Source organism: Pipistrellus hanaki (genome assembly GCF_964339955.1).
Source record: "Pipistrellus hanaki genome assembly, chromosome: 7".
Classification (NCBI taxonomy): Eukaryota; Metazoa; Chordata; class Mammalia; order Chiroptera; family Vespertilionidae; genus Pipistrellus; species Pipistrellus hanaki.
Window position 1 is genome coordinate 52,948,882 of NC_140509.1, and position 13,653 is coordinate 52,962,534.

At 37.3% G+C, this 13,653-nt stretch overlaps 1 protein-coding gene across 4 annotated transcripts in view; it reads right to left on the reverse strand.

Moving 5' to 3' along the window:
- Positions 1–3,782: 3,782 nt before the first annotated feature.
- Positions 3,783–13,653, reverse strand: part of ATG5 (autophagy related 5) — an 85,281-nt gene continuing 75,410 nt past the window's right edge. For all 4 annotated transcript variants that reach the window (XM_084890511.1, XM_084890514.1, XM_084890513.1 and 1 more), the window contains one exon: positions 3,783–4,516. In XM_084890511.1, the coding sequence (XP_084746637.1) occupies positions 4,380–4,516 (137 nt within the window). In that variant the 3' untranslated portion in view covers positions 3,783–4,379. The remainder of the gene's footprint in view (positions 4,517–13,653) is intronic.

Here is a 13,653-nt window from a genome sequence, read left to right on the forward strand (position 1 = left end):
ACTATGTGCTAGACCAGTGGTGTGGTCGGCAAACTCATTAGTCAACAGAGCCAAATACCAACAGTACAATTGAAATTTCTTTTGAGAGCCAAATTTTTTAAACTTAAAACTTCTTCTAATACCACTTCTTCAAAAGAGACTCACCCAGGCTGTGGTATTTTGTGGAAGACCACATGTATTAAAATTTTAATTTTACCCTATTAATTTGGTAATTTAATGAGCCCAGATAGAAAAATTTAGGTTGATGGGCCAGGTATACAAGGTCACCAGGGCAGAAAGCCCCGGGTGCCTAGCAATGGGCAAAACTAGGAACAAGGACATCACCCCCAGGGTAACTTCTCCTTCCCTAGCATGCCATAGGTCATGCAGTTTAGACCTCTGATTTTTTATATCATCAGTCATGAGATTTAGACCCTCCCATGGCATGTTGCTAGTCATGGAGTAACTCCCTTGGAAGAGGAAACAAGGGGCTGAAGAATGGCTTCATGTTGACTCCCATATGGGTCCTTGCACACACTCCTTTAAGCATTAACCCCTAGGGTAAGGTGACCAGACATCCTGATTTTTAACAATTTGTCCCACAGGGTTTTAAAAAAGTCCCGATCTTGTGACTTTTTTAAGACACCGCAGGACGCGGGACAAATTGTTAAAAATTGGGACTGTCCCGTCAAAAGCGGGACGTCTGGTCACCTTACCCTGGGGATAACATCTAGGTCTCATTGTGTTTCAGCTCCAGGCCCAGAAAAGCAGCAAGTGATGCCATGGCTGACATCAGGACGAGCTGCATTGACTAATGAACCCTGCCATGGCCTCAACCAATCAGTGGAGACCATGACTCTGAAAGGATACACTTGGAAAGCTGATTAATATTCCATTGAGATTCTCCCCTGGTACCTCCCCTAAAATCCCCACCCTTAAAAACCTTTAGGTTGGAGGCTCTCCCTCTCAGGAGCATGCTCATGCCTTCCCAGTCCCCCTCCTCTTCTCCTCAGGTACATCACCTCTCTCTCCCAAGCTCCAAAGACCCCTTCTTTTGCCTCTGTAACTTGTTTCCTAAGCCCGTATCTTTTACAGATCACTTCTTTTACCTGGGAGACTTTCTAAATAAACTTTCTATTATGGGTTGAGTCTTGACTCTGAATTCTTTCTTAGCCAGTACTCAAGTACTGAGGTTGCGGAACTGATGTCTGGTTTGCCTCCACCAGTTAACACCTGTTGCCATTTCTACCACTGCCAACAGAGGGGAAAGTATTCTTTTTTTTTTTTTAGCCCCCACATTATAAATGTTACACTTTTTTCCCTGCCATACCCTAAGATTCTACACTTTTACTCCAACTATGTTGGCACATCTAACAGGGAACCAACTTACCTCAGACCTAAATATCAATAATATGATAAATGAAACTCATCATTTAGCATGACCCACATAATCCTTCCACTTTTTTGAACATGTAAAGAAAAAGTTACCTCATATAACCTATAAAAACATAAACATACTCCAGAAAAATAGCCATTAAAAGTTACTGTCACTCAATATCAAATCTTGTATGTCTTCTCAATTTCTATCTAGTTTCCAGTGAAAGGGGGTGGGGATGAGAGGAGGAGAATAAAGCTAACAGAAATGGTTGACCCATAGCTTCACTTCAGAATGGCTGGACTATGTCATTATATCAGCATGCTGAAAAGACTGGTAGGTCAATTTTATTCAATTATGATCAGGCTACTTTAGGTCTCTAGATACATAAGGTGCTTAATTCAACTCTATCCATGGCTAGAACTAAGATCATCCAAATGCAAAACAACATTACAAAAGACAAACAATTATTTACTTTAGGCTGAACTTATTTCCTTCCTGGTTAACAATGGCAATAATTTTTTTTAAATATTTTTTTTTTTATTGATTTCAGAGAGGAAGAGAGAAACATCAATGACGAGACAGGATAATTTATTGACTGCCTCCTGCATGCTCCCTATTGGGGGTCAACCCCACTACCCAGCCATATGCCCTTGACTGGAATCGAACCTGGGACCCTTTGGTCTGCAGGCTGACGTTCTATCCACTGAGCCAAAAAAGTTGGGGCAACAATGGCAATATTTAAAACACATTTTCATTTTCTTAGGGGGTTCGCTACCAAGAATGAGTTAAACAAGCATATAGATTTGTGGCCTTTTCTAATTTTCTTTTCTATAGCCTCCTTTATCCCTCAGAGCTTTTATTTCTTAGAGGAACTTTTATGACTGGTATACGACTAATGAAATTTCAATGAGTCCCCTAACAGGTAACTTGCTTTATATAAATTTCATTTCTAACTTCTAGAAATAAAGACAGAAATTTTATTAAATTTTTAATAAACCATGAAATTTAAATATTAAAAAACAAAACAAAAATAGATCTTTAAGCCAGCACTAACTTGTGTTTCTATTTTCTCTCTTGATATTGGAGTCTTGACTTACCTAGAACTAGAGTAAATACAGTTATTTACTGGTTTTAATGCTGTTAAATGCTGGTTTAACTCATTAGAACAAGAAAGTGAAAATGGGCAATGGCTTGATAAAATTTGCTTTCCAATCTGGAAGCAAAGAGTATTAGTAGCTCACATGAGCCCACAGCAGAGACTTGCCCGGGTCTTGTCTGTGGAAAAGTATGTCTTACCGCACTTGCTTCTTCACAGCTCAGCACTCCCTGGCATTTTGATCCTTTTGCCCATTGATGCTCACTTCAGTCTGTCAAAACATCAAGGGGGAAAATCCCCAAACTGAACAGACGAATAAACACTTTTAATGTGAACAATCATATTCAGATCAACCTCTTTCAAAAAAATACAAGTCAGTGGGTTTTTTTTATCCTAAAGTAACTCAAATATTGCTATTTTTCCGCCTGTATTAAAATGGCACTTTTCATTTTATGGACGTTAGCCAGTTATTTGCTACTTGCTTCAATTCTTCTCTGATCACATTTTTATTTGAGCCTTATTTCTTCTATTCCAGAATACTTGATCTTTGACTAAGTTTATCTCATTTTGTGAATAAGTCTGCTATTAATCAGTGAAAATCACAGAAGAAAAAAAGAAGCAGTGAGCACCAGTGAGATCTCACTTCAATATATATAGCTTTTATAAGAAAAACATTCATTTTTATTGTGCAATCTAAAACCATTATTGTATGATAGTAGGTCTGTTAGCATAACCAAATGGGCCGACATTCAATATGGACAGCTTACAAGAGACAAAGTGTAATGCACAAATACTTCCAGCTGGTAGAATTTTAGCAGCATGGTGATTAAGTGCAGCAAAATTTCCCTTATATCGAGTAAGAATCCAGTAACCTCTGGATATGTTTGGTAACGTTAAGAAAAAGCTACTGCAGTCAGGAGATCAGTAATCTTTAGACTTCAAAGACTGGCTACCAGGGACCACAGTGAAATATTAGACCTGAAGCCAATGGAAAACACTAACTTAGAAAGGAATGGTTTTCCCAAAAATGTAAAATTATCCTATACAGATGCTTAGTATACTAGGACCTGACAGGTTTACAGTGGTAAAACAGCAGAGATAAATGATAACATTATTTATATCTTTACCGCGTGAAGGACACAGATTTAAAAATTAGCAGCTAGAACACCTGTGACAGCTCCTGAGACAGGTTATCCTATGCCCTACATTCATTCCAGGCTGTGATGGCCAGTCTGAATGGTAACGCGTTAAGAGTGAAAACAGTGACCTACTATGTCAGTCAGAAAGTACTGGAAAAGTGACAAAATTGTATGTTATTAAATGACAAAACATATTTTGAAGCTTTATTTAAAAATCTCTCACTGTTCATTATCAAAGTTACAAGATTGTTTGCATACCAATAGACGGACTGTAAACAGGAAATTTTCATTAAGGAAAGATGGGTTTACTGTAATTTGATCTTTTACAAAAAACTGCTGCAAGTTATTGATAACAGAATTTCTCTTTTACTTTCTTAAGTCTAATTCTCTTGAAAATTAAACCAATGTTTCCACTGCCTTGAGCTAAAGTTCAACCATGGTCACCTTAGGAAATACCCCTGTTTATTTGTTAATCAGAAATACAAATTGAGTGGCACATATTTCCATTTTCTTCTTAGGCCAAAGGTTTCGGCTTCATTATATTTTACAAGAAAACAGAAGACTTGCAGTGATCCTGTAAAGTCTTTCCTGTCGCAGCTGAGGTTTAATGACGGCAGTGGAGGAAAGCAGTGGTGATGCAAAGCAAGACCAGCCCCAGTGCCCTTATCAGACATGGAATCTTTTTCCTGTTTGGCTTGCAGCAGGGTTTCTGGTCAGGTTGCCTCCACCAAACCTGACTGAAGCAGAAGGGTAACATGCTCTGGTAAATCCTGTCATAGTTGATCCTTCAATCTGTGGGTTGTGGGATGATACTAATATGGAGAAAATTATCCGGGTAGCTCAGATGTTCACTCAGCCACTGTAGAGGTGTTTCCAACATTGGCTCAATTCCATGAATCATCACTTGATTCTTTCTTTCCCCATCTATTCCAAGAAAGAAATCCAATAATAATCAACATGATTTAAAACAGTTGAAGAAAAAAAATAATCTGTCTTTTAAGAGTCCTTAGTGAATTAGATGCATTTTACAGCTTCAACAGATTAAACCTGGTCTGTCTCCTAAGCAGGAAATGTGGACATGGAGAAAGTTCAGATGTTGCAATATGTATCACCCAAAACAGAAACCTGAGGGTTACAATGAATTCTGATAAAAAATTCTGTTGCTATATGTGAAAGTATTCATTCTTTCTTAATTACTGTGCTTACCTAAGATTGACGTTAGTGAAACTATAGTGGAGAAAACAGCCCATTGTACCCACTGACCAGAATTTATTTTAGCTATACATTAAAAAACTGTACTATACGGCAATTAAAAATGGCGGGTACATGAAATAGGTCATACATATGTAAAACAAATAAAATAGATATGTGAGTAGAAATAATCAAGAATAAGATGTGTTTAAGAAAATGTTTAAGAAAACAGATGGGAGCTATAGGTTAATTTTCAATCAAGTTGTTCAAATAAATATCACAAAGTTTTAGAGACATTATTAGAATAAGAGTTAAAGTTTTAATGAGAAGGAACTGAGAGTCTGACTCAGGGACTTCTGTTTTAGTCATGAAACCTGATTGACTTCTGTTAACACCCTTTCGATAATTAAAAGGTTGCTGTCATTCACACTTCTCTTTTAAATTCAAATTTTATTACAAATTAAATTTAAGGTGAGTTTTACTTCTTTTATGATTTTGGGATGATATTCTGACAATCTTTTAAGTAAACAGAAGCGCGTAGGAAAACAAAGAAAGCAAAACCAAACTCCTCTTTTGGGGGGGAAAAAAGGAAAAGAAAGAAACTGTGTCATTCTTTTAGTACAATTCTTGGTTTGTCACTTTTAGTCTCTTCAAAATAAAATATCTAAACCTCTCAGCTTCCTGGAGACAGAAGACAACAAGGAAACAAGGAATTAATGGAACCACATGAGAGGGAAATACCCTACTTCCCCCCCATTTTGCTCTGTTCAAAATGACATTTGCATCTCTAGTGCTCTAATGTCTAGGCAAAATAGGCTAATGATGTATGGTGGAAATGGCTTGGCTGGCACCTGAAACAAGAGACCCTTTTGAAGAAATATTTAAACTTCCTGTTAGAGGCAGCACAAGTCCTAGGAGGTGACAGTCAACAAATTGACAATAAGAGAGGGTACAAAAACACTACAGAGAATTGCTAAAAGAATGCCCAAAATGCAAACTTAACATACTATCAATCCACCAAACAGCCAAATAAAAATTCCAAACAAACTCCCAAATCACTGTCATAGTTTAAAACGATTTTGGAAAAAAAGACATCACCTCATAATACTACTAACCTAAAAAATGCTTTCATGTTTTGTCTGCCAATCTTTGTTGCATCTATACAAGCTTTTTACACAGTTATGATTACAGTGTTAATACAATGATTGGTAATGATGAGTATCATTTGTAAATAAAAGATTAAGCTATACACAGAGTACTATAGAAAGCAGGGTATTAGTCCTTTGAGAAGATTGAAAATGTTGATATTCAAATGGATACATCTTCCACCATCTGTAATGATTCATACTTCGTAAATTCTAGATTGACAAACTTTACTGTATTAAATCTTTCTTAGAATATTTGAAAACATTTCCGGTGTAGTTCTCTTTATATTCTTATTATATATTTCTTTGAAATATTTTTAATATTCTCAGAATCTTCCTCCTACTTAGCACTGAGTCAAAAAATGAAAGAGCAGTGGTATAAGAGTAAAAGTTCCTTATCTGTAAAGTTTTTCCTTAAACCAGAGTCACTTTTGGATATTCTGAAACAGAATAGAAGAAACAAGTTACAACTCAGTATCCAAAATACTCTGCCTAAAGTATTTAAATGCAGGAGCAAATATAACATAATGTGTGTTTGAAAGGCAAAAGACTAGCCCTGTTACCCAAAAGGATACTTGGAGTTTAAGTTGTACAACAGAAGCTGGAGAACATAAACACGATTAACCCAGTGGATCACATTATCTCAAACCTGAATAGGCAGCACTGATTCTATGCTTTAATTTTAGGCCACTTTTAACCTGCAACTTAAAAAATATCACTGACTAAATTTAGACAACAAAGGAAGTGGATCTAGATATGTCCGTCAACACAACAGATAAAATGTTAAATATATTATTTTGGTAATAGTAGTTACAGATTCTCTCTTATTCATCACTGTATCTCCAGTGCCCCCATAATGCATGGCACCTTAGAAACTAGTCAATGAAGGTTTTCAGGGCTTGGATAACTTTGCTGCTGGTAAAATACACTGTCACAATAAATTTTTTGAGACTAGCTTTTAATGGCTAGCAGGACTATATAGAAGAGCCCTACCTACACAGACTGTTGGTCATTAAAACAACAAAAAATCAAAATGTTTCCAGTAAGCCAAGAAGTAAGTATATATACTAAACTCATGTTACCATAAATAACAGCAAAGTATGACTACTGTTGGGACAGGGGGAAAGGTCCCCTTAGCTCTTTAGTTCTTCTGACTTGTTGTAATACAAACAACATACAGCAGATTAATAGGAAAAAAAATGAAAATTTTAATATGGGGAATTCTCCATAGACAGTGAGGCAACACTGGGTATATATGACACTTTGGGGTAAAAGAGAATAGAGGAGATGGGGTACTAGATTTCAGAATGGGTGATTTACAGGTAGTTGAGGAAACATGTGGCTGCAAATTCCTGCTAGACAACTAGGAAATAATGGGACACAAAAGTATCTAGTCTAATGGTCTTCTTGAGCAATACTAACTAGAAGGGTGCCCATTCTTTTAAAAAAATATATATTTTATTGACTTTTTACAGAGAGGAAAGAGAGTTAGAAACATCGATGAGAGAGAAACATCAATCAGCTGTCCCCTGCACACCCTCTACTGGGGATGTGCCTGCAACCAAGGTACATGCCCTCGACCGTAATTAAACTTGGAACCCTCCAGTTCACAGGCCGACGTTCTATCCACTGTGCCATACTGTTAAGGGCCAGGGTGCACATTCTCAAGGTGATTAAGTCAAGGCTCCCTTCCTAAAGCAGGAATCTAAGAAAAAGGGGAAGTAAAAAACTCCCCAAGTTTGTTGGCCTTTAACTGATTTCTATTTGAAATAAACTGCATGCCAGGATGGCACATTTTGGGGATGCTCACTCCCAATTCCCACAATACATTCTGCTAATATCAGAAAGAACAAAACAGAATGGTGAAAAATTAGCAGAGCTTTCTTTTTTTCCCCTAGCAGTAGAAACAGTTGGTGATATTGTTGAAGCAAATCATGTTTTTGGTAAATATGCCTTTGTGTTTCAAAATGTGAATCTAGAATTTAATACTTGGGGGTAAGAAATATGTCACTTCAAAGCAAATGACATAGGAGAAAAATATTACTCCACACTTCACCCACTCAGATTCTTTTTGGAAGTTAGTTTCATGCTTTAAAGCAGGCAAACACTGAGATGGTAATTAAATGAACTAGTTCTATGTAAAATTCTCTCAGACAATGCACTTTTTTTTTGGTGGTAGTGGGGGTATCTTCTTCAATTTCAATATAATTTCAAACATATGGAAAAGTTGCAAGAATCCTCCTAATATATAAAAATCCTGGGTCCATCACATCCACAACAACCAGAGGCTCGACCAACTAGCAGTCAGTCCTACAGTCAGTGCTGGGTTGCCGTGGTGACCCAGCACTGCTGCGGCTGCAGGCACAGTGACCCAGCACTGACTGCTGAGGGGGCTGCAATCAGGCCCGGAGAAAGGCATGGAGAGAGAAGCAGGGTCTGATCCATAGCCTGTTGCCAGCTGTTGATCAGCACTTGCCTCTCTTTTTCTCTCCAGGTCCGGCCAGCAGCCACATCTCCATTTCTCTCCAGGCCTCCACCAGAGCTGCTGATCAGCTCTGTGTCTCTGATCCGGTCCCATTGATAGGCCCATAGATGCTGACTGGCATAGAAACTGACCAATCAGGACCAAATCTGGGTGAAGTGTGAGGAGCCAATGGCTGTCCAGGAGGCAAAGCTTTTGACGCTGACTGGCATAGAAATTGATTAATCAGAACCAAATCTGGGTAAACCATGAGGAGCCAATGGCTACCTAGGAGGCAGAGCTTTTGACGCTGACTGGCATAGTCAATCAGAACCAAATTGGCCAGCAGAGGAGGGCAGTTGGGGGCAATATCAGGTCGACAGGGGCAGGCAGTTGGGGGCAAGATCAGGCTAGCAGGGGAGGGCAGTTGGGGCAATCAGGCAGGCAGGCAGGCAGAGGCAGTTAGGGGCAATCAGGCAGGCAGGTGGAGAGTTTAGGGACGATCAAACAGGAAGGCAGAGGGAATAGGGGTGATCAGGCAGGCAGGCAGGCAGAGACAGTTAGGGGCAATTAGGAGGAGCCAGCAGTTCCATATTGCAAGAGGGATGTCCAACTGCCGGTCCAGGCCCAATCCCTGTGGGTCCCTGACCAGAGAGGATGCAGGCTGGGCAGGGGAAACACCCCCTCCATGCATGAATTTGTGCACCAGGCCACTAGTCTATATAATAAAAGCCTAAGCGACCATTATGGTGGAACAACCAGAACAACAGGTCACTATTATGCACACTGACCACCAGGAGGCAGATGCTCAACCCAGGAGCTGCCCCCTGGTGGTCAGTGTGCTTCCACAGGGGGAGTGCTGCTCTGCCAGAGCTGAGCTCATGTTGGCAAGCACAGTGGTGGCGGTGGGAGCCTCTCCCACCTCCGCAGCAGCACTAAAGAGCAGTGAGCAGAGTGGTAAGGAGCAGCAAGCAAGCGGGCAGTAAGGAGCAAGGCGGTCCTGGACTGCTAGAGGGATATCCGCCAAGAAGTCCTAGACTGCGAAAGGGCACAGGCCAGGATTAGGGACCCCCCTCCTGTGCATAAATTTTGTGCACTGGGCCTCTAGTATTATGTAATAATTTCAAATTTTATCAACAATCACCATTACTTTTACTCCAGTCTAGGAACCACACATTACCCTTAATTTTCATTTCTCTAAACTCTGGACAGTTTTTAGCATTTTGTAATCTTGGCCACTTTGAAGAATACATGTCATTATTTTATAAAATGTCAACAGCAATTAAAAAAAAAATTCTCACCCAAGGATATGTTTTTATTGATTTTTAGAGAAAGAGGAAGAGAGAGAAACATGGATCAGTTGCCCCCGTATACATCTGACCCAGGATTGAACTTGAAACCAAAGTATGTGCACTGACAGGGAATCAAACCCACAACTTTTTGGCGTATGAGATAATGTTCCAACCAACTGAGCCACTTGCCAGCTGTCCACATAGCAATTTTTAAACTAATTATTTTAATTAATCTTGTAAATATAAAAACAGTCATTCATTAATCCTTTGGGTTTGTGACTTAAGGAAAAGGACAGAAACAAATGTCAAAGATGTGTATTTTCTTTAGATAGAGATGGAATTCAGTTGACTTGAAGAGATTATATATCAATACAGAGACTATTAGAATACAATTTTATTTTTTTATATGTTTCTCACTTTTAAGCCCAAGTATTACAAAATAAGATTGAAATGTATCATCATTTTGAATTATCACCAATAGCCTGATCATCTACTTTAAAGCATTTTTTGTTCTTTTTAATCCTCACCTGAGGATATGTCTTTTTTTTTTTTTTTAATTGAGAAAGAGGAAGGGATAGGGATAGGGAGAGAAACATCAATCAGTTGCCTCCTGCATGTGCCCTGATCTGGGATCAAACCCATAACCTAGGTATGTGCCCTGACCAGTAATCAAACTTGCAACCTTTTGGTGCATAGGATGACACTCCAACCAACTGTGCCACCCGGCAGGGCTATATGAGTATTTTATGCCTAGACAGGAAGATATTTCTTTTAGAATTGCAATCAGCACACTGGTTTCAAATTAATAGGCAAATCACTTAACCTTCTGAGTCTGTTTCCTCATCTTAGAGTGTGGATAAAAAATTCTAATCTTCAGGGTTGCATGGAGGTTTAAATGGGATAGCCAAGTAAAGAACTTAGCATAGGGTTTGGACATAGTAGGTATTCAAAAAACTGAGTGACTTTCTTCCTCATTCCTCCCTTCCGCTCACTCCCTAAAAAACATACTTGTCAAATATATTACTAATAGTGAAGACAGAAGATCAGTTTTTGAAAGATCATGGTTTAGTATCAAGTAAACACTCATTGTGATTCTCTTCCTGAACAAAAAGTTATGAGAATAATTGTTTTACTGCTAACATGCAAACTGGCCTCATAGTAATATATACTTTGCATATATATAATATATAGTATGGCATATGAATTTCATGAATGTGTTAAGACAAAAAGTGATAGCAACAAAAAATCCAAAGACTAAATCATTATGAAAACAGAATGAATGGCATTTTAAAAAATTCCTCAAGTGTTGTAAACCTTCTGGATTAACCAACAGTGCTCCCAACATGTATATGTGGTAGAGCACATCATGACAAGTCAAATGAGCCCTATTGTACTATGATTATGTTGCTTAATAGGTCTTAGGTAAGGTTCTTATTTTCTTAAAAGATGAAAACATCCTTGGAAGGTGGGAGTTGGAGGAGGGAGGCACAACTTCCAAAATTTTTGCTATACATTTAAAAAATACTATTTGAGAACTCACAGTATGTGATGAATCTGTCTTTTGGAGATTTCTATTAGAAATGGCTCACAGCCTTCCCCATCCTAACCTACATTTTAACCCTATTTTTTAGCCAATTTTCAACAAGGAATGTGATCTAAATGTCTTTAAAAACAGGTCACTTGAAATTCTAGAGAGAGGCATAAGTTTCATTCTTACCATTAATGGGTTTACTAAACATGTGAAATCTCTGAATTTAAAGGAAGCTAAAGAAATGGTTGGTATATCTTCATGGGAAAATGATTTTAATCAGAAAATTTCAGTTTAAATAAAGAACTTTCTTTTTTAGTTCACACTCATGAATATGGAATAATAGAAATCTAACACCATACACTGTAACTATGTTTTTAGCTTTGTGGCTTCACATTTACATTTTATAATTCAGCAGAAAATTTTGGTTTGCTCTTTTGAAATATGTGATATGCTGAAGGTAAAACTTCTAAATAATACTGAATACTTCTGAAAAAGTTTTAAACAAATAGAGATGAGCCTTTTGATTACCACTGGTCTGAACAATTTTGTTCTGTGTGACAAATTCTGTAACCTCTGATATGTTCATTAGTAAAATGCCAACTAATTGAATCCATCGACATGAAAAACCACAGGCTGAAATCTGAAGTGCATACATCATGTTGAAGGATTTTGACTCAGCCTCAGCGGTAATAGTCAGTGAGGTCAGGTCAAAGAGGGTTAAACCAAGTCAGGATATAGCCAAAGGAATACATCAAACGCTGATTTTAAAAGGGCAATTAATCTTAGACAGAAATGCTTCCTGGGGAATGAGATCTCAATCTTAAGAGCACACTACATGATGTAGCAGTAAAAATGAACATATACAAGCTTACAGAGCTTTTATCCTATGATCACAAACAGAAGGAGAGTGCTATTTATCAGAGAAATACAAACTCATTTAAAAATACTTACATTAACTTCTTCCGGATCTATACTTACTTAGCCATACAGGTCTTAATGAACATGTACTATCACAGTTAATATTATACCACATATCTCTTTCAATGCATAAACTTTATATATTTAAAAAAATATTTCTGCCTATAATATTCCCAGAACCTTGACTTTTAACATTTTATAAAAGATTTTCAAAATATGGCCATGTTAATTTCATTGACTTTTGCTTATAATCTTTATATTTCATAATGAGGATATAACCCCAAATTTAAACTAAAAAACAATCCCATATAATTAGCTATAATTATAAATAGGATACTGTATTAAATTAAGTAATACCATTTAAATAAACTAAAATCCTCCTAACAATAAAATAAAAATGTGGTAAAGTTAGAAATTAAAACTTTTTCATTTACCCCCCCACCCCTGCTACAATTTTGAAAACACAGGTTCAAATGTTTTGATCTGGTTTCATAAAACAACCAGTAATTCCAGTTGGGTATAATAAAGCCCATTAATATTTGTCAAGTATGAATAGTTCAGAATTGTTTCATTTAAAATATAGGCGATAATTATACAGTTTATACATGACTAGATCGAGGTTGCACAGGACTTAGTTTAATGAAGAGATGAATAGCTTTTAATCACCTGCATGTGTTATTATCTTGTTAAGGGAATTTTGTTTTCTAGTGCTAAAGGTGAAAATATTAATTGTGCAAGTGTCTGTTTCCACTTCTAAAAAGCCATGTTAATTCATTTAATTTCTTGAGATTTAGGTAAAGAACAGTAATTGAGGGAAATCAGAGGCATCTTCTGACAAGTCCAGTAACCTCATCTTCATTAATGGAGAATAACAAAAATAATCAGTTTATTGCTTCCTTGATTTTAGAAGACATATGTCAATGGATTAACTCACTAACAGTTTCTAGATCACAAACATTAGTCCATGTTACCCATGTGTTCGGACAAGGCACAGAGATGGAGGGAAAATAAAACAGTCAAGGCAAAGAGTTGGACTCATTTTAGTTTACAATTTGGTGGCATAATGATAAATTCAAGAAGAGAAAATACAATTATCAAGTTAAAACTGAGCCTAACAAATTGCTTTTGTCAAACCTGAGTATATATCTTTGCTCCTGAGGGCTCCATATGAAAACCTTTTGAATTCCCATTGTTCATAACACTGTATCTTTTTTAAAATATAAAATACACATTCAGTGAGGAAGAAAAAACAACTAAGAGCAGAATGTGTTAATATGAAACTGAAAGGGTGAAACTCCCCTTAGAGCCCAGTGGGACTGGGTGACCCATGTTGGGCTCAATATTTCAGCAAAATTACAAAAGGGACCTTCTTATGAAAAGCTAGAAATTTCAAATTAATGTGCGTTCCATGCCTTATTCTTCAATAAAAAACTTTCACTATCAGATATTTTCAGACCTCTAGCCTTAAGATTTTACTTTTAATACATTTTGACAAGTAAATGATAATAAGAGCTGGCCATATT